This window comes from Nerophis lumbriciformis, linkage group LG05 (genome assembly GCF_033978685.3).
Source record: "Nerophis lumbriciformis linkage group LG05, RoL_Nlum_v2.1, whole genome shotgun sequence".
Lineage (NCBI taxonomy): Eukaryota > Metazoa > Chordata > Actinopteri > Syngnathiformes > Syngnathidae > Nerophis > Nerophis lumbriciformis.
In genome coordinates, this window is record NC_084552.2 from 150,001 (window position 1) to 172,307 (window position 22,307).

The 22,307-nt window shown below is 40.2% G+C and overlaps 1 protein-coding gene across 3 annotated transcripts in view; it reads right to left on the reverse strand.

Annotated features, from left to right (window-relative positions):
- The window catches only part of mkln1 (muskelin 1, intracellular mediator containing kelch motifs), a 33,079-nt gene that overhangs the window by 1,342 nt on the left and 9,430 nt on the right, over nt 1–22,307 (reverse strand). For all 3 annotated transcript variants that reach the window (XM_061959134.2, XM_072913130.1, XM_061959133.2), the window contains exons 9-18: nt 21,801–21,913; nt 21,514–21,726; nt 14,073–14,294; nt 13,876–14,005; nt 9,371–9,518; nt 5,589–5,703; nt 4,493–4,632; nt 3,098–3,200; nt 2,970–3,024; nt 1–356 (exon numbers count right to left, since the gene is read on the reverse strand). The exon at nt 1–356 is cut by the window's left edge. In XM_061959134.2, coding sequence (XP_061815118.1) covers nt 235–356; nt 2,970–3,024; nt 3,098–3,200; nt 4,493–4,632; nt 5,589–5,703; nt 9,371–9,518; nt 13,876–14,005; nt 14,073–14,294; nt 21,514–21,726; nt 21,801–21,913 — 1,361 coding nt within the window. In that variant the 3' untranslated portion in view covers nt 1–234. The remainder of the gene's footprint in view (nt 357–2,969; nt 3,025–3,097; nt 3,201–4,492; nt 4,633–5,588; nt 5,704–9,370; nt 9,519–13,875; nt 14,006–14,072; nt 14,295–21,513; nt 21,727–21,800; nt 21,914–22,307) is intronic.

Below are 22,307 nucleotides of genomic sequence, written 5' to 3' on the forward strand. Positions count from 1 at the left end.
CTTCCATCTACAAGACACATTTCTACATGGATGTATGTCATCTACTGCTAGGAGAGGGTGGGGGTCTTGAACACTAACAGTTGTTGTTGGCCAGAGAAATACCTGCTGTCCTTCGCTCTCTCTGTGCCCCCTGTGTGTGTGTGTGTGCGTGTGTGTGTGTGTGTGTGTGTGTGTGTGTGTGTGTGTGTGTGTATACGGTAAGGTGGAGGAGGAGTCTGTCTTGTGAGGGAGGGGCTAGAGGGTGATGAGGTCCACCAGGTTGCCCTTGGGCGGCGTCATGCTGTCAGGGAAGAAGTTGACCAGGGTGTCAAAGAGCTGCGTGCGCTGGGCGTAAGTCTGGTCCATGTCGGAGAACCCTGAGGGGAGCAGCCAATCAAACAGCTTGAAGGAAACTAAATGTCCACCAGGTGACAGCCTCGCTCTGAAAACATCTTTAGACTTTCCTTCACTTTTTAAATGTACACTTTCTTATTTGATGATGTTCTAACTACAACTACAGTCTCTAATCACACATCTTATTTCATGATGTTCTAACTAGAACTACAGTCTGTAATCACACATCTTATTTGATGATGTTCTAACTAGAACTACAGTCTGTAATCACATCTTATTTGATGATGTTCTAACTAGAACTACAGTCTGTAATCACATCTTATTTGATGATGTTCTAACTAGAACTACAGTCTGTAATCACATCTTATTTGATGATGTTCTAACTAGAACTACAGTCTGTAATCACATCTTATTTGATGATGTTCTAACTAGAACTACAGTCTGTAATCACACATCTTATTTGATGATGTTCTAACTAGAACTACAGTCTGTAATCACATCTTATTTGATGATGTTCTAACTAGAACTAGTCTGTTATCACACATCATCTTATTTGATGATGTTCTAACTAGAACTACAGTCTGTTATCACACATCTTATTTGATGATGTTCTAACTAGAACTACAGTCTGTAATCACACATCTTATTTGATGATGTTCTAACTAGAACTACAGTCTGTTATCAGACATTTTATTTGATGATGTTCTAACTACAACTACAGTCTGTTATCACACATCATCTTATTTGATGATGTTCTAACTAGAACTAGTCTGTAATCACATCTTATTTGATGATGTTCTAACTAGAACTACAGTCTGTTATCACACATCTTATTTGATGATGTTCTAACTAGAACTACAGTCTGTAATCACACATCTTATTTGATGATGTTCTAACTAGAACTACAGTCTGTAATCACATCTTATTTGATGATGTTCTAACTAGAACTACAGTCTGTAATCACACATCTTATTTGATGATGTTCTAACTAGAACTACAGTCTGTAATCACATCTTATTTGATGATGTTCTAACTAGAACTACAGTCTGTAATCACACATCTTATTTGATGATGTTCTAACTAGAACTACAGTCTGTAATCACATCTTATTTGATGATGTTCTAACTAGAACTAGTCTGTTATCACACATCATCTTATTTGATGATGTTCTAACTAGAACTACAGTCTGTTATCACACATCTTATTTGATGATGTTCTAACTAGAACTACAGTCTGTAATCACACATCTTATTTGATGATGTTCTAACTAGAACTACAGTCTGTTATCAGACATTTTATTTGATGATGTTCTAACTACAACTACAGTCTGTTATCACACATCATCTTATTTGATGATGTTCTAACTAGAACTAGTCTGTAATCACATCTTATTTGATGATGTTCTAACTAGAACTACAGTCTGTTATCACACATCTTATTTGATGATGTTCTAACTAGAACTACAGTCTGTAATCACACATCTTATTTGATGATGTTCTAACTAGAACTACAGTCTGTAATCACATCTTATTTGATGATGTTCTAACTAGAACTACAGTCTGTAATCACACATCTTATTTGATGATGTTCTAACTAGAACTACAGTCTGTAATCACATCTTATTTGATGATGTTCTAACTAGAACTAGTCTGTTATCACACATCATCTTATTTGATGATGTTCTAACTAGAACTACAGTCTGTTATCACACATCTTATTTGATGATGTTCTAACTAGAACTACAGTCTGTAATCACACATCTTATTTGATGATGTTCTAACTAGAACTACAGTCTGTTATCAGACATTTTATTTGATGATGTTCTAACTACAACTACAGTCTGTTATCACACATCATCTTATTTGATGATGTTCTAACTAGAACTAGTCTGTAATCACATCTTATTTGATGATGTTCTAACTAGAACTACAGTCTGTTATCACACATCTTATTTGATGATGTTCTAACTAGAACTACAGTCTGTAATCACACATCTTATTTGATGATGTTCTAACTAGAACTGCAGTCTGTAATCACACATCTTATTTGATGATGTTCTAACTAGAACTACAGTCTGTAATCACACATCAACTTATTTGATGATGTTCTAACTAGAACTACAGTCTGTAATCACAGATCTTATTTGATGATGTTCTAACTAGAACTACAGTCTGTAATCACAGATCTTATTTGATGATGTTCTAACTAGAACTACAGTCTGTAATCACAGATCTTATTTGATGATGTTCTAACTAGAACTACAGTCTGTAATCACACATCTTATTTGATGATGTTCTAACTAGAACTACAGTCTGTAATCACAGATCTTATTTGATGATGTTCTAACTAGAACATGTGTTTCTATAGTCTGTTTATAATCACACATCATCTTATTTGATGATGTTCTAACTAGAACATGTGTTTCTATAGTCTGTTTATAATCACACATCATCTTATTTGATGATGTTCTAACTAGAACTACAGTCTGTTATCACACATCATCTTATTTGATGATGTTCTAACTCAGTGGTTCTTAACTTGGGTTCGATGGAACCCTAGGGGTTCGGTGAGTCGGCCTTAGGGGTTCGGCGGATCCACTATTTTGTCAAACATGTGAAATCAGATGAGAGGCTCACCAAGGGGGATGAAATCGTTGCTGGACTTGAAGAGAGCCGAGGGCAGGAGCTGAAACTATATTGCAACATCAATATTATCAACTGTCAGCGGAGAGACAATAGAGCTCAATGAAAGGCCAATCCAGAACCTCTTTAGTCTCCTGGGGGTCTGTGTGGTCCACAGTGAGCGAGAGGTCATCTTGCAAGTATTTGAGCGCGCTCAGTGGCTCAGATTGGGCTTTCTCTTGGAACCTGGCAGAGCAAAAGACACACTGCAGTCCTGACAAATCATATTTCTGCAGCCCGCAGTGACAAGACCTATACAGTGTTCCCTCCTTTAACGCTGGGTTTACCTTCCAAATAATACCCGCCTTTGAGTTGAGTTGATTTTTTTCATGTGTTTTCGTTTACGGGTTGTTTTTTTATATGTTTTTTTCCGTTTACTGTCCTGTACAGTACATGTTTTTACATTTCTTATGTGTTTTAAGTCTGTAAAACCCCTAACCACACACTTTTCTCAGACAGGCATTAACATTTTCTCACATTTCTCTCGTTTAAACACTCTCAAAGTTCAAATGTTGGTGGATTTAAACAAATAAGTACAGTACACTACTGTATTAAACAATGGAACCAAAGATTAAAACCTGTTTTTTAGGGCTTGTCGGAGGAAGATATTTACATGTATCCGAATTTAAGTTGTACTTCTTTTATTTCAAAGTCATATTTGAAAACAGCTCGTGTTTTCCATTTCTTCTCTTGCTGCTCTGTCTGCAAGTAAACTGTGTGTGTTAACCTTGAATTCTTTGGAATGTAAGAAGAAGCGATAATAAGCATTTGTTTTGGCTAGAGACAGAGGACTGCCAGGGACTTAAGGGGGGAGAGGGTGTTTCGGGGGACAGACCATTTTGGCGGGGCGATAGAATGTTCTATGCTGGACTGGTCTCAAAAAGTATATTTGCAAAGCTTTGAAAATATACAACAAAATACCTATTCTGTCTCTGGTGGTTTTTCAACTCAGCTTTAAGTGTCGTAAAAAACTTGGGAGCGACTTGTGACTTGAATTCCCTGGGAGGAACAACTGGTCCAAAACGCAACAGGCTCTAGGATTTTTTTTTAATCATAAAGCCCGCAGCATTTCCACACATAACCAGAGTCACACAATCTTTCTGGGCCTTAAATCCTGCGCTTTTGGCTTCGTCCTGCATTATAAAGGTGCGAGAGGGCATTTGTTTCCAAATTCTCATCCATATTAAAAACTTGTTGAGAATGATATCCCCCCACAATACGCATTCTGTGCATGAAGAAGATTGATTGACAATGGTCTACAGTCCGTTAGCGAATCAGGACGCAGAACACAATGCGCATTCATACACTGTAAAAAAAAAAAAAAGCATGTGACACTGTCAAAAAAATGTGTAAGAGCGAGGCTGTGTAAAGTGAAGCGTGTTGTAGCGAGGGAACACTGTCGGTGAAAAGCATTCCATCCCCTGACCTGTACTTCCTGATGAGGTATCTGCAGTGGCGGAGGAGGTACATCCACTGACCTGTACTTCCTGATGAGGTATCTGCAGTGGCGGAGGAGGTACTCCTTGGAGGGTCGGCACAATTTGAGCGACCAGAAGTCGTCCAGGCGCATCTTTGGAGAACAAGATTTCCCTGGGTTGCCACCAAACAAGTAATGCACCTGAGAGCGCAAACACTAAATAGTTCAGAATCAAATACAATACTTCAGTCTGTCTTTGCATGATAATATACCAACTTTAACCACATAGGGCTGCACCATTTGGAGAAAAAAAAACTCATTGCCATTTTTCTCTCCAAAATTGCAATCTCCATATTTTATACATATAAATGCATTCTTGTCTCAAGGTACTGCACATTAGAACATTTCCATCCATTAACTTCTTCCGCTAATCCAAGGTCGTGTCGCGGGGGCAGCATCCCAAGCAGAGAAGCCCAGACTGTTCCATAATTGTGACTTTAAAACAAATATTTGGCTTTATGCAGACAGACTCCGAGCTTGTGTCAACACCATGCTCTTAAACTGAAGGAATAAACTATACAGTGATTATAATGTCATCTAATCATAATAGATAATAATAATGCAAGAAACAATTTCAACTTTTATTTCTCATTACTTTACAATTGTTTACTACTGTCATTGGAAGGTAAATAACAAAAAATAAAACAAACTCATCTATGTAAGCAAAACTTGAACTTTTAGTGCATTTTTTTCCCCAATTGGAAGAAGGAAGTGTTTGTGTTTATTTCTATCACCGCATTCTCGCTCCTTCGTACGTGCCCATCCTATTTGAAGCTGAAATATTACCACAAAGGAACGTTCAGGTTTTTTTCTCCTAATTTTGGTCAGAACTTGTCAGTGGCGAGTAGTGAGGCTCTCTGTCCATGCTTCCTGTGTGCTTTTCGCCCACCGAGACAAAGATTGTGGATGACTGAGGAGAGGGCTCACTGTGTTTAGTTAACAGTAGAATTAACAACACAGAGTGAGACCTCTTTCTCTTTGAAGCGAAACATCAACAATTTAGATTGGCCAACATGTCTGTCACTCACATGCCGGGAGAAGAAAAAACCTTCAATGATTGATGGCAGTAATTAAAACCTTGATGAGGAGCAGGTTACCTTGTGCATCTCGTCGTAGACCAGCTGGTGTGCAAAGCGTGGACACGGCTCCTCCTCCTGCAGGACCTTGCTGGGGTTTTCTTTCACCACTTGGTCGTTCTTGTACACGCAAGACCTTGGATGGGTAAAAATACAAGACTTGGCACTTTGAATACAGACTTGTGAAAGGAAATCATAAAACCAACAGCAGTTTGTTGACATGGTCATTTGTATTCTTTTGATGTTACCTAACAGCTGTTATGGTCCTTTTGTTGTATGTATTGACTTTATAAAACTTTTGTAAATCTTGCTTATAATAATGCCTCTGGCATTTTGATAGTGATACAATTCAGGTTATTAACCAATATGCTTTTGTTTTGAAGCCCAGCTAACAGGAAGTCACAGTGTGCACATGTGGATATTGTGTAACCAGACAGTAACTATGTTGCACTTTCACACTGCCTAAAGATGATTTTAATATACATGTCAACACTTGCTGGTGTTGCCAGATTGCATCATAATTATCTTTTGTTTAATCATCATTCATTCACACCTGCTGGTGGTAAGATACTTTCATCATTCATTCACACTTGCTGGTGGTAAGATACTTTCATCATTCATTCACACCTGCTGGTGGTAAGATACTTTCATCATTCATTCACACCTGCTGGTGGTAAGATACTTTCATCATTCATTGACACTTGCTGGTGGTAAGATACTTTCATCATTCATTCACACCTGCTGGTGGTAAGATACTTTCATCATTCATTCACACCTGCTGGTGGTAAGATACTTTCATCATTCATTCACACCTGCTGGTGGTAAGATACTTTCATCATTCATTGACACTTGCTGGTGGTAAGATACTTTCATCATTCATTCACACCTGCTGGTGGTAAGATACTTTCATCATTCATTCACACTTGCTGGTGGTAAGATACTTTCATCATTCATTCACACCTGCTGGTGGTAAGATACTTTCATCATTCATTCACACCTGCTGGTGGTAAGATACTTTCATCATTCATTCACACTTGCTGGTGGTAAGATACTTTCATCATTCATTCACACCTGCTGGTGGTAAGATACTTTCATCATTCATTCACACTTGCTGGTGGTAAGATACTTTCATCATTCATTCACACCTGCTGGTGGTAAGATACTTTCATCATTCATTCACACCTGCTGGTGGTAAGATACTTTCATCATTCATTCACACTTGCTGGTGGTAAGATACTTTCATCATTCATTCACACCTGCTGGTGGTAAGCTAATTTCATCATTCATTCACACCTGCTGGTGGTAAGATACTTTCATCATTCATTCACACCTGCTGGTGGTAAGATACTTTCATCATTCATTCACACCTGCTGGTGGTAAGATACTTTCATCATTCATTCACACCTGCTGGTGGTAAGCTACTTTCATCATTCATTCACACCTGCTGGTGGTAAGATACTTTCATCATTCATTCACACCTGCTGGTGGTAAGATACTTTCATCATGCATTCATACCTGCTGGTGGTAAGATACTTTCATCATTCATTCACACCTGCTGGTGGTAAGCTACTTTTATCATTCATTCACACCTGCTGGTGGTAAGCTAATTTCATCATTCATTCACACCTGCTGGTGGTAAGATACTTTCATCATTCATTCACACCTGCTGGTGGTAAGCTAATTTCATCATTCATTCACACCTGCTGGTGGTAAGCTACTTTCATAGCAACAGCTGCCCTGGGGTAGAGTGACGGAAGTGGACGGCGTGGCGCAGTGGGAGAGTGGCCGTGCGTGACCCGAGGGTCCCTGGTTCAATCCCCACCTAGTACCAAAACTCGTCATGTCCGTTGTGTCCTGAGCAAGACACTTCACCCTTGCTCCTGATGGGTGCTGGTTAGCGCCTTGCATGGCAGCTCCCTCCATCAGTGTGTGAATGTGTGTGTGAATGGGTAAATGTGGAAGTAGTGTCAAAGCGCTTTGAGTACCTTGAAGGTAGAAAAGCGCTATACAAGTACAACCCATTTATCATTTATCATTTAAGTGTGGCTGCCAGTTTGCGCCTACGGCACCTCCGATCACCACCCATCATTCATCATTCATTCACCAGTGTGAGCGGCACTGGGGGCAAGGGTGAAGTGTCCTGCCCAAGGACAACGGCAGTGATTTGGATGTCTAGAGGCGGGGAGCGATCCTGCACGGCCGCTCTGCCCACTACGGAGAAAATCCTCAGTGCTGAACTCTGCAGAACTTGCACCTGGCTCGCTGACAACAAGCTATCCATACACTTGGGTAAAACACAATCCATCCTGTTTGGGTCCCACATCAACCTTAAGAAAGTCAATGACTTCACTATAAAAGTCATTATTGTTATCACCAGGAAAGATGAGGTCACCTACCTAGGTTCCATTCTAGAGGCTAATCTTTCCTGTGATAAAATGGCAACCAAGGTCATCAAAAAGGTCAACCAACGAACGAGATTTCTCTACAGAATCTCCTCTCTGGTCAACAAAAGCACCATGAAGATTCTGGCGGGAACTCTTATTCAACACTTTTTCCATTACACATGCACCTCCTGGTACCCTAGCACCTCCAAAACCTTCAAATCTAAACTCCAAACATCCCAGAACAAGTTAGTCAGATTACTTCTAGACCTCCACCCCAGATCACACCTCACTCCTACCCACTTCTCCAAAGTGGGCTGGCTCAGGGTGGAGGACAGAGTAAAACAACTTGCACTGAGCCTAGTCTATAAAATCCGCTACACCTCCCTGATACCGAAGTACATGTCAAACTACTTCCTTAACGTAAATGAGCGCCATAACCACAACACCAGGGGGAGCTCCACTAACCACGTTTAACCCAGATTCACATCTAACAAAGGTTTTAACTCATTCTCTTTCTATGTCACATCAATGTGGAATGCACTCCCAACAGGTGTAAAAGAAAGGGCATCTCTATCCTCCTTCAAAACCGCAATAAAAGTACACCTCCAGGCAACTTCAACCCTAAACTAACACCCTCCCCGAATTGTTAATAATCAAATGCAGATATTTTTCTTATGCCTTCTGATCTCTCTCTTTCTTTATGTCCACTACTTGCTGTACATATCCTACCAAGTCAGACCTACACTGTTTCAATATCCATTTCTCTGTTCTCTATTGTTGATGACTGATGATAACAACCAAACCTAACCCCCCCCCCCCCCCACTCCACACCCCGTATTGTAAATAATGTAAATAATTCAATGTATACACCCTGATGATTATCTTGTGTGATGACTGTATTATGATGATAGTATATATGATAGTATATATCTGTATCATGAATCAATTTAAGTGGACCCCGACTCAAACAAGTTGAAAAACTTATTGGGGTGTTACCATTTAGTGGTCAATTGTACGGAATATGTACTTCACTGTGCAACCTATTAATAAAAGTCTCAATCAATCAATCAAAAAGGCCCTATGATTACTACCCATAACAGCTCATCTCTACTTCACTCACAAGTAAAGGGAAATTAGGTGAATAGTGACAGGTTGTACGTTTATTTCAAGTCATATTCTGGTCACTTCTATTGAATTTGTTGGCACTTTTTGGGGAAATAAAACTACCTTATTGTTAAACAAATGCAAAAAATGTTGTCTGAATGTTAGTCCCATCTTTTAAATAATGACTTTTTAGTGCATGGAAACAGATGAAGTAGGGTGGGATGGGCGGTTCCTTAGTGGAGGGTTAAGGAAGTGCTGGCTGTTATGAATTCTGCTCTGGCAGAGAGATGGTAGTCAGCGAGTGTAGAGTCCTACCAGTTGTTACGGGCGATGTCGTAAATCCAAAAGGAGTTGCGTACGTTCTCCTCGCGTTTATCTTTGTCCTTACTGAGGCCTGACAGGACGTGGATCTCGTTGAGCTCGGGGTCGATGGTGGCTCTCTGGGTGAAGCCGGTCATTGGCACTAAGAAGCAAGGAAGCGACCATCATTATTCAAAAGTACAGCACACTAGGTATGAAAAAGATTCAAATGAGCTGCATTAATTATTGCATTTTTCCACAATGAGAAAAAAACTAAAACAGCAAGCAGCAGACGAGCAAAAACAGCCTGGCGCCATGGCAACAAGCGCAGACTGACAGAGTGCTCAGCATGCAAATTCATCCTGATTTTAACGGCCTTTATTTGCAATACGTCTTTACGGTCAATAAATACTTTTCATAATTAACACATAAATACAACTGCTTAATTTATTAATAATAAGCCTTTCCAGCATTCTGAATAAAAAAGAAGGTCAGGGACACAAGACAGAGAGCTCCATCGATTTAGCTTCCGCTAACAAGCTCATACTCAACACCCTGTGGGGAAATACTGTATATCTTTACCCTTCTAAAGAGGGTAAAAACTTCATTTAGGATTAAAAACGTATATTCAATTCACACTTTGGGGAAATATATATTTACCTTTCTAAAGTGCAACACTGTAAAGACTTAATTTAGGATTAAAAACTTATATTCAATTCACACTGTGGAGGAAATATATATTTACCATTCTAAAGTGCAACACTGTTAAGAGTTAATTTAGGATTAAAACATCATATTCAATTCACACTGTGGGGAAATATATATTTACCATTCTAAAGTGCAACATTGTAAAGACTTAATTTAGGATTAAAAACTTATATTCAATTCACACTGTGGGGGAAATATATACTGTATTTACCATTCTAAAGTGCAACACTGTAAAGACTTAATTTATGATTAAAATCTATTTAATTCACACTGTGGGGGAAATATATATTTACCTTTCTAAAGTGCAACACTGTAAAGACTTAATTTAGGATTAAAATATATTTAATTCACACTGTGGGGGGAAATATATATTTACCTTTCTAAAGTGCAACACTGTTAAGATTTAATTTATGATTAAAATCTATTTAATTCACACTGTGGGGGAAATATATATTTACCTTTCTAAAGTGCAACACTGTAAAGACTTAATTTATGATTAAAATCTATTTAATTCACACTGTGGGGGAAATATATATTTACCTTTCTAAAGTGCAACACTGTAAAGACTTAATTTAGGATTAAAATATATTTAATTCACACTGTGGGGGGAAATATATATTTACCTTTCTAAAGTGCAACACTGTTAAGATTTAATTTATGATTAAAATCTATTTAATTCACACTGTGGGGGAAATATATATTTACCTTTCTAAAGTGCAACACTGTAAAGACTTAATTTATGATTAAAATCTATTTAATTCACACTGTGGGGGGAAATATATATTTACCTTTCTAAAGTGCAACACTGTTAAGATTTAATTTATGATTAAAATCTATTTAATTCACACTGTGGGGGAAATATATATTTACCTTTCTTAAGTGCAACACTGTAAAGACTTAATTTAGGATTAAGAATTTATATTCAATTCACACTGTGGGGGAAATATATATTCACCATTCTAAAGTGCAACACTGTTAAGATTTAATTTAGGATTAAAAGCACTACTTTACTGTAACCTTTCCTTTTATTTTAATTTATGTATTAAAGATGAGGTCTAAAGTGTGTTTTTTTAATGCTTGGATAAGAAAACCTAATCACGACTGGGTGCAATTGTGCAAAATTCTCCTAATCAAATGTAGATTTGAATGTATTGTTATGGATTATTCTATCAATTTATTTTGAATGTGGAACTAATAAAATATCACATTCATTGTTGTTTATGCAATGCCAATAAAGACTATTCTAGTCTGACAAAGTGACTGTGATTGACTAGAAGACCAGTCAGTTTAAAACATGAAAAATATTTGCAGTTACATTTGAAGAATTTGTATTTATTATATGTATTGTATTTAATGCAATTTTAGCTAGCGACAAATGAAGTCTTACTGTGTTTTTAATGCTACGGTAAAAAAAAGAAATGATCAGAATCAGATGCAAAAAAAACCATGTCTTATATGCTAATTGTTCTAGTAAATAAATGTTACGATGGGGTTGCAGCTTATTGCGAGGTTTGTTCTCCCAGGATGCAAACAGACGACTCCGGACAGGACTTGCAGGTAGGAACATGATTTAATCGTAAATTAACACTCAAAGGAGGTACAAAACAGAAAACAAACCGACGGAACAAGGTGCCGATCGCACCTGAAGCTAAGGCTACTACTTAGCACAGACTAGAGATCACTAGTAGGGGCTAGGGGACAAGCAAAACTTACGTAACAGTAGCGTGACGCAAACAAAGAAGCCAGACCGACTGACTGGCAAAGGCAGGCTTAAATAATGTCTCTGATTACAAACAGGTGCGCGTCCTGAACACAAGAGGCAGGTGAAACTAATACGCAACCATGGTAACAAACTCAGAGGTGCATAAATAGGAGCTAAAGGAGTCCAAAACTAACAGAAAACACAAGTGACTCGAAAAATGTAAACAGACTACAATACGGGCAGCGGATCATACCAAATAAATATCTAATAACAAAGTTGCATTCAATGTTGTTGTTTATGCAATGGCATAAACAATTCAATGCTATGTGGGCGCCTGCCAACATCCTAGGCACTGCCATTGTGCCACCCACACTGCTTTAAACATGTTTCATATTGTAAAGGGCTTTAGAGAAAAAGGCAATATAAATATAATTCATTTCATTTGTTTGGACTGCAATGGATTAAAAGAGGGTTCCCCTAACCTTGATTGAGGAAAAGGTTCCACAGGTCAAATATAAAGTGCATGATGTATTTGTTCTGCCTGTCACTTTGAATATCAACATAGATACAGTTTGTCCAAAAATGACTTTATCAGAAAAGTCTTCCACTAGATAGACTAAGTAGAAGATGAATTACATTTGGCAACCTTCCATTAGCTGCATTTATGGCAGGCAGGATGCTGCTGAGAGCCGTCTTATATTAGCAAGTGTCCAGATTTGTGCCTTGCAGACGCAGAGAGTGAAGGCTTCTAACTGCCTGCAATGGCAATAAAACCGGACTTATCATCCATAACGTTCACTATCACGTGTCATTGTGATAGTGTATTAAAACATCAGCTTTCCGGAAAAAAACCAACATCTAATCAAAGCATGAACAGCCGTTTGGTTGGGCGATGGAAAAAGTATGCAAACAGTGACATCAAGTGGCCAACTGACGCAAAGACGCTCACTATTGCTTTGCAAGGCCAACACTGACTTTTTGAATAGGGACAATTTACCCTACATTCCGGACAATAAGCCGCTACTTTTTTCCTACCATTTGAACCCTGAAGCTTACAAAACGGTGCGGGTAATTTATGGATTTTTCTTTGCTGACGGCCATTAAGTAAACAGTTTTTATTAAACACATGCGAAGACACTGAATAGGTGTGTTAGTGTTTGTGCTACGAAGCCATCTTTTGGACGAGTTGGCTCACTGCAGGTGCTACTGGGTGAATGCCTACAAGTATTTCCTGCTGTTCAAAGCTTTGGACCGGAAGTAGAAGTGGCGTTCTGTCTTCTAGCCATCCATAGCGTTTCTACTCGTATTGGTTCTTCATTTATGACTCCAAGCAACGTTTGCAAGGTTTACAATATAACTAAAACAATTATTACTTACTAAACCTTCCCATGTGTGATGTCTGTAGGAGTGTTTTCATGAACATGCTATCGTAATGTAATGACGCTGTCTCTAATATGACAACAGGTTTACGAGTGTCTGTGTTAGTATTATTATCTCACACTGACATTCTTTTTGTATTGTTTCACTTTCACAAATTCTTCAGTAAATTCACCAAAACATCACCGTGGAGTTATTGAGTCCGTCAAGCTGATTGGAGAGCTAGCTTCCGCAGCTAGTGGGCCCATGACCATGACTTCTGTTTTGTTTGGTCATTCGTTTTACTGCCGTGTTACAGACACCATTTGGAAATAATTAAGGTATGTAAATTAACATTTACAAAATATTTCTGTGTAAATAACTCATTTTACAATGTACTATATATCTGCGGCTTATAGTCCTAATATATGGAAAATAATGTTTTTCTTCCAGACTATATCCTAAAGTCTGGAAAATACAGTATTTGTTGTGTACGTAGTTATTACCGGAGGCCTCGCCTGGTTTTGAAGGACGATTCAAATAAATAGTACATCAGTCTTTGTCATTTGCTAAATGTGTACATCCGTTTTTGAATCATGTATTTTAAATGCGTATTCTAAGTTATAAGGTTTCACTCCATGACACATTTTTACAATGACCAAATTAAAATGTTCTTGAATTGTGGGTGATTTTAGACCCAATGTGTAAAATAAAAATGGAAAAGGTTAGTGTCGAGAAAAAAAAGGTATCTTACCCATGCCCGAGTCCTTCTTAGTGCCATCAGATATGATCTCCACATGGTCCCCGTCCACGTCGTAGCTGAAGAAATCATTGAGGTAGGTCTTTGACCTCTGACCGCCAAACACATAAAGACAGCGGTTTCTCTGCCAGAGAAAATGTGATTAACATAGAGGATTCTTTCCAACAGACTAACATGTCCTCCAGATTTACAGTGTGGAAGAGCATGCAGTGTCCAATACGGGACTGGATGTCCTCTGGGCCGGCGTTGCAGGAGTCTTCCCGCAGGAGGCTCCAGGTGCCGGCTTGGCAGTGGTAGGCGTAGAGGCCGCTGAACTGGGGCTCGGACGTGCGGCTGTCCTCCACGCTTCCGTTGCACGTCAGTATGCGCCCGCCGAAGGTGTAGATCATGTGCTTTTCAGAGTCCATACACATCTTAGGACAAAATGAAGGGCAAAATGATCACTGCTTGAACTAAACAATCACATGACCCAGAGGCACTTCTGGGTTCCAGGCCATGGTCTGGAGTCCCATTAGGTTACTGTTTATTTCCCTGATTCAGCAAAAATGTGGGCATAGTTTGAAAGGTTCAGAGGCAAATATATAGGCCAGGGGTCAGCAACATGTGGCTCTTTAGTGCCACTCTAGTGGCTCCCTGGAACATTTTAAAAAAAGGATTGAAAATGGAAAAAAATGGGGGGGAAATATATATTTTTTGTTTTAGTATGTGTTTTGTTTGAGAACAAACATGACACAAACCTTCCCAATTGTTAGAACTACCACTGTTGAATATGTTTGTGTGTATTAGAGATGCGCGGTTTGCGGGCACAACCGCGGAGTCCGCGGATCGGGAGGATGAAATAAAAAAAAATTAGATTTTATCCGCGGGTCGGGTCGGGTCGGGCGGTTGAAATAAAAAAAAATTAGATTTTAAATAGATTCAGGCGGGTGGCAGTTAAACCAATTGGGAAATATATATACATAGTTAAATGTTGTTACCCACATACGAAAAACGAGCAGGCACCTGCTGCATATGCCACAACAGAAGAAGAAAAAAAAAAAGAGATGGACACATTTACGGAGCGGAGAAGGGACGCCTCGCCGGGGTCCGGGACCGAGGCCCCTTCCCCCGAGAGGGCCCCACCGGGAGCCGAAGCTGAGGCGATCAGCGAGAAGGGCCTGACGCACGTCCAGGGTCACCACCGCGCCCACCGCACCGACACCCCACCTCGTCCGCCTTCGCCGCGGCCGGCGTCACGCGCAGCAGGTAAGCAGCTTACCTGCCCGCCACCCCCGTGGCCGGGGGCTCGTAACAGGGGTCACTCCGCGCGCTCCGCCCGCGCAGCTTACCTGCCCGCGCAGCTTACCTGCCCGCCACCCCTGTTGCCGGGGGCGCGTAACAGGGGTCACTCCGCGCGCAGTGCGCTCATGAAAGGGGTGGGGCTCACCCTGGTTGATATAGACAGCAGGACGGTGGCCATGGAAGTCGGAACTCGCTAAGGAGTATGTAACAACCCACCTGCCGAATCAACTAGCCCTGAAAATGGATGGCGCTGGAGCGTCGGGCCCATACCCGGCCGTCGCCGGCAGCGAGACGCGCTTGGAGGTGCGCTCAGCGCGGCTCTCATATGATTGCGCACTGGTGTGCGTCTGGGTCGTGACAGCGTGGCACGCGAATGTCTGTACTGCATTGGATCAGTCTCCTTTCTTTAACAGGCAAAAGCTTCATAACCTCACTAATGCCTTGCATCGTCTATATTAGATATATAACAACGGGCGGGTGCGGTTCTGATCAAATGTTACATCGGGTGGATGGCGGATGGTTGACGACTTTCTGATGCGGTTGCGGATGAAATAATTGCCTATCTGCGCATCTCTAGTGTGTATGCTTCACTGATGACACTATTTGGTGAACATCGTTTTGTCCCACTAATTTCGGCGGTTCTTGAACTCACCATAGTGTGGACTGTGACGCAACAGTTTGTTTACGTGTAAAATCTTCCACTCCTTCTTTGTCTCATTTTGTCCACCAAACGTTTTATGCTGTGCGTGAATGCACAAGGGTGCGCTTTGTTGATGTTATTGACTTGTTGGAGTGCTAATCAGGCATATGTGGTCAGTGCTGACTGCAAGCCAATCAATGCTAACATGCTATTTAGGCTATCTGTATGTACTTATTGCATCATTATGCCTCATGTGTAGGTATATTTGAGCTCATTTAATATCCTTTACTTGTATCCTATTTGTGTATGATTTATATTTGCATGTCTCATGACACATTGTCTGTTTGTAATATTGGCTGCATTTCAGATAGTTGTGTGCCATGTTGTTCCAGACCACAGCAAACATTACCTCGCTGAGACAAACTTGCCAAAGATTGTAATAAATCTATTAAAAGAAGACAGCCTGCCGTTTCCTTTAACTTGGACACACACATCTATACCTTTGACAATTAAAAGCCAGTAATTTCCAGGAGTTATCTCAACTTCTGAGTAGCCTCTGATTTACTAATGGTTTCGAATGTTGTAAAAATGTGTGGAATAAAAATTTAATTTCAACATTACTGTCAACGAAGATTTGCTTCAGCCTGCGACACATAAACATTTTGATAGTAGGCTATTATAGCTAATATAGACACTTACGTCATGTGTTGCCTTCATTATATAAGGCTTTTCATTTTTTGCGGCTCCAGACAGATTTGTTTTTTGTATTTTTGGTCCAATATGGCTCTTACAATGTTTTGGCTTGCCGACCCCTGATATAGGTGATCATGAAAAAATACTTGGATTTATACGCTCTAAAGAAAAATACTTTTTGAAAAGATTTCAAGCATTTATCACCACCAAGACGTTACTGCTTGCTACAACCTCACTATTTGGATTTAAAAAAGAAAAGATTGGAGGCACATCATGCCTTGACATCTGAGGGGTCCACAAATGAAATATGAATCAGTGAAAGACAAAGTTGTATTTATTGTGCATTGAGTGCTGCTGTGATCGTGACACTAATGAGAAAGTTGATTTCCTGCTACAAATATTAGTCTCATCTACTTATTTTTATGCTGTGAAGTTGATTGGCTCCAGCACCCCCGTGATCCCAAGAAGGATAAGCGGTAGAAAATGGATGGATGGAAGGAAGTTGATATTTTGTCTCATTATTTAGCTAAAATGTTTGCTCGCGATATCAAGATTCAGTATATGCTGTTGAGATGTAGTCATCTCCTTTATTAATACTATTAAGGATAAATCAACTGGATTGCTTCACAGAAGCTTACTCAAACAAATCAAATGTTCAAACATTTTACAAAGTGATCACTGCAGACACCAGCATGGTTCGATTGTATTCCACAAGGTGATGAAAGTTCTATTTTTAAGAGACATTTCCTTTTATTTCCTGACTTTTTTACCTTTATGACTCTATGAAAGTTCTTTCCTATCTCTATTTGAACGACTGGAACAGCAATACAACATTTTCTGCTCAAACTCTACACTCACTCTCACTTGTTTGAATGCCACGCTCAAGCTGCTCGACCACGGTGTGGATTAAGCCGCCAAGAAGAAAAGAGCTGATAAAAGCGTGAAATCTCATCATCGATGCCAGCTGCAGACCACAGCCCGAATGAACTGTGTTGATTCTACTTGAATGATGATTTGTCACACATGTGAAGAACCACTGCCAGGGACTTTGCCATATCATCTCCAAATGTTTCTTCAATTCTTTGTCTATTTGTTTGATATTTTAATGGCAATGTGCAAACACGCTCAGCATTTTTGGCCTTCAGACTTCGATCCAATCCCATTTCGAGTCCGAATTTAGATGATAAATTATAGAAGTGAAAATGTTTTGAGGCAAGCAGCTAAAGTAAACACAATAACACATGTTTGGGAGGCTTATCTTGTTATGTTTAGAATGTGCTAGTATTGTTGTAAATTTGAGGTATTGAATGTGACATACAATTGTTCATATCGAGTCGTGCACAATAACTAAACAAAAGCTACAATCAATTCATGAATTAAATGTCGACTCTTCCTCTCATTGTGAAACAGAATTCACCAAGCATTGGATTGTTCACCCACTAATCAATAGTGAGCTGGTTAGTTTTACCCTGCTGGTGATGTGTTGTTGCCATAGTAACCACACATACAAACCCAATTTCCATATGAGTTGGGAAATTGTGTTAGATGTAAATAAAAACACAATACAATGATTTGCAAATCCCTTTCAAGCCATATTCAGTTGAATATGCTACAAAGACAACATATTTGATGTTCAAACTCATAAACTTTTTTTTTTGCAAATAATCATTAACTTTAGAATTTGATGGCAGCAACACGTGACAAAGAAGTTGGGAAAGGTGGCAATAAATACTGATAAAGTTGAGGAATGCTCATCAAACACTTATTTGGAACATCCCACAGGTGTGCAGGCTAATTGGGAACAGGTGGGTGCCATGATTGGGTATAAAAACAGCTTCCCAAAAAATGCTCGGTCTTTCACAAGAAAGGATGGGGCGAGGTACACCCCTTTGTATATCTCGGACCTCATCCAAACTTACAATCCTGCGCGCGCTCTGAGGTCCGAGAGCCAGCTCCAGCTCGTGGTGTCCAAGACGAGACTTAAAACCAGGGGAGACAGGGCCTTCTCTGTGGTTGGCCCTAAGCTCTGGAACACTCTGCCCCTCCATGTTCGAACTGCTCCCACAGTGGAGTGTTTTAAGTCTCGTCTTAAGACCCACTTTTATTCTCTGGCTTTTAACACTACGTGAGTTGTGTGGTCCTCTGTTGTCCTCTGTGTTTTTAAAATTTTGCTTTTGCTTTCTATTTACTGTTTTAATTGGTTTTACCCTTTGAAATTGTTTTTAATCACATTTATTTTATATTGTTTTTAATTGTGTTTAATATTGTTGTGCAGCACTTTGGAAACATTTTGTTGTTTAAATGTGCTATATAAATAAAGTGGATTGGATTGGATTGGATTTGTCCACAACTGCGTGAGCAAATAGTCAAACAGTTTAAGAACAACGTTTCTCAAAGTGCAATTGCAAGAAATGTAGGGATTTCAACATCTACGCTCCATAATATCATCAAAAGGTTCAGAGAATGTGGAGAAATCACTCCACGTAAGCGGCATGGCCGGAAACCAACATTGAATGACCGTGACCTTCCATCCCTCAGACGGCACTGTATCAAAAACCGACATCAATCTCTAAAGGATATCACCACATGGGCTCAGGAACACTTCAGAAAACCACTGTCACTAAATACAGTTGGTCGCTACATTTGTAAGTGCAAGTTAAAGTTTTACTATGCAAAGCCAAAGCCCTTTATCAACAACACCCAGAAACTTCTCTGGGCCCGAAATCATCTAAGATGGACTCATGCAAAGTGGAAAAGTGTTCTGTGGTCTGATGAGTCCATATCTCAAATTGTTTTTGGAAATATTCAACATTGTGTCATCCGGACCAAAGGGGAAGCGAACCATCCAGACTGTTATCGACGCAAAGTTCAAAAGCCAGCATGTGTGATGGTATGGGGGTGCATTAGTGCCCAAGACATGGGTAACTTACACATCTTTGAAGGCACCATTAATGCTGAAAGGTACATACAGCTTTTGGAACAACATATGCTGCCATCTAAGCGCCGTCTTTTTCATGGACACCCCTGCTTATTTCAGCAAGACAATGCCAAGCCACATTCACCACGTGTTACAACAGCGTGGCTTCGTAAAAAAAGAGTGCGGGTACTTTCCTGGCCCACCTGCAGTCCAGACCTGTCTCCCATCGAAAATGTGTGGCGCATTATGAAGCGTAAAATACGACAGTGGAGACCCCGGACTGTTGAACGACTGAAGCTCTACATAAAACAAGAATGGGAAAGAATTCCACTTTCAAAGCTTCAACAATTAGTTTCCTCAGTTCCCAAATGTTTATTGAGTGTTGTTAAAAGCAAAGGTGATGTAACACAGTGGTGAACATGCCCTTTCCCAACTACTTTGGCACGTGTTGCAGCCATGAAATTCTAAGTTAATTATTATTTGCAAAAAAAAAATTAGGTTTATGAGTTTGAACATCAAATATGTTGTCTTTGTAGCATATTCAACTGAATATGGCTTGAAAAGGATTTGCAAATCATTGTATTCCGTTTATATTTACATCTAACACAATTTCCCAACTCATATGGAAACGGGGTTTGTACATCCATCCATCCATCCATTTTCTACCGCTTATTCCCTTCTGGGTTGCGGGGGGTGGTGGAGCTTATCTCAGCTACAATCAGGCGGAAGGCGGGGTACACCCTGGACAAGTCGCCACCTCATCGCAGGGCCAACACAGATAGACAGACAACATTCACACACTAAGGCCCATTTAGTGTTGCCAATCAACCTATCCCCAGGTGCATGTCTTTGGAGGTGGGAAGAAGCCGGAGTAGAACCCACGCAGTCACAGGGAGAACATGCAAACTCCACACAGAAAGATCCCGAGCCCGGGCTTGAACCCAGGACTACTCAGGACCTTCGTATTGTGAGGCAGACGCACTAACCCCTCTTCCACTGTGCAATATTTGGCTATTGCCTTCAAACACTTCCTGTTTCCAGAGACGTGCGTCCTGAGTATATAAACATTAAGAAAAAGCATAGTACCGGTAATAAGAACAACATTTTTTAAAATCATTTTTGTATTATACTTTGTATCTCCATGTGGATCGATCACCCCTACTTTACATTGCAATGAGGTTCCTGTGTCGCCCTTTTCTGGGTTGTGTGTAGCATGTTTAGACATTCCTTTTCCTCCAATAATCAAGTGATAAAGTTACTTGGAAGAATCTTAGTTTATTTTCTGCCATGTTCAAATTTTTGGGGTGTGATAATAGATGATAATATGAGCTGGAAATCGCATATAAAAAAAAATACAATGACAAGGCAAAATATGCTCTAGACCAAACATTACTTCATATTGTCTACTGCTGGAGAGTGTTACCATATCTAAGTTATTGTGTACAAATATGGGGAAATGATTACAAAAGTAGACTAACTGTGTAACAAAAAAGCTCAGTTACATAAAACAAACACAACCGGTAATTTAAAATGTCAAAATTCAATGATTTGAATTTGCAAACAGCTCAAATGTACAAAGCAAAGTATAACCTGCTCGCCAAGAATGTACAACAATTATTCTCCACTAAAGAAAAATCCAACTTCAACATTTGTACGCACGTACAACACTTAAAACTGTTAGCGCATCAGTATGTGGAACTAAATTATGGGATGGATTAAGCAAAGAAGTCAAACAATGTAAAGTATGATAAATGTCTTGAACTGTTTGAAAATGAATCATAACTGACTTGACTATTAAGAGAACTGTTGTATTGATTGATGTAAGAACAGGAAGTGAACATGTAATTGCTGTGAAGTGGAAAAGGGGTTTTGCTTCTTCCTACTCCTTTTTCGACGCGTACCGGTTATTAGGGGGAAAAAATCATGTTGAAACCAACCTCACCTCAAGTCTTTTAGTGTAAAGGAGCAGGAGTTCTTGCTTGTGCATGTGTACCACACAATATGGAAGTGTCTGCCTCAATCTCAACTAAGAAGGCAAATATTGGCCCTGATTGGATGATGGACACAACAGCCGGTGCAGAAGAGTGCTGTAGTGAGCTACCTGGTGGTCGAACACGAGCTTGGGCCCTCCGTCCGCCGACGTGTCCTCGCTCAGGAGTGTCCAGGTGTTGACGTGGATGTCGTAGCGGTAAAAGTCACTCTTCAGGGACTTGCTGTTCCTCACGCTGGAGTCCAGGTAGCGGCCTAGTGTGTAGATCTGACGTCGCTGGGAGTCGATACACATCTTGTGGCAGGAGCGGGCGCTGGGACCGCTCTGAACGGCGCACAGGTATGGCTTGCTGAAGGTGGAGGGTTAAGGTGCATGTTGTGTGTGGGTGACTCCATTACCTCTTTCTCAGTGTCCCTGGAGATGCACACCCACTGGTTTTCCTGCACACTGTAAGCCCAGAAGTCAGCCAGGTCCTGTGTGCCGTCCCAGCCCCCAAAGAGGTAGACCGTCTCTGTGGAACACCATTGGAAAAATGCTTGATAGATGGCAAGCGTGACAGCGCCACCTGCTTGAGGCTATGCAGGATTCAATCACCACAAATTATCTGTGCCGATATTTGGCATTTTACCCTATAGCAGTATCAATCTTCTTTTTTTTTACAACTACAACAGAAGGACATCAGCATAGTATGTATTAGTCAAGTAGATGCTTATAATCACTGCTCAAGCTTTGACCTGCATGTTAAGAGCGACCCACTTCCTCTTGTGTTGCTCGCTTCTACACGCTGTATCTCTTCTGCTTAGCTTGCCAATCTTCCTTTTTTCGCAGGACATCCAGTTTTTGTTTTTCTTTCAGGGGCTGTTTAACCGGTTCCGTTTTGTGTGTTTGGCTACTGCAAGGAACAA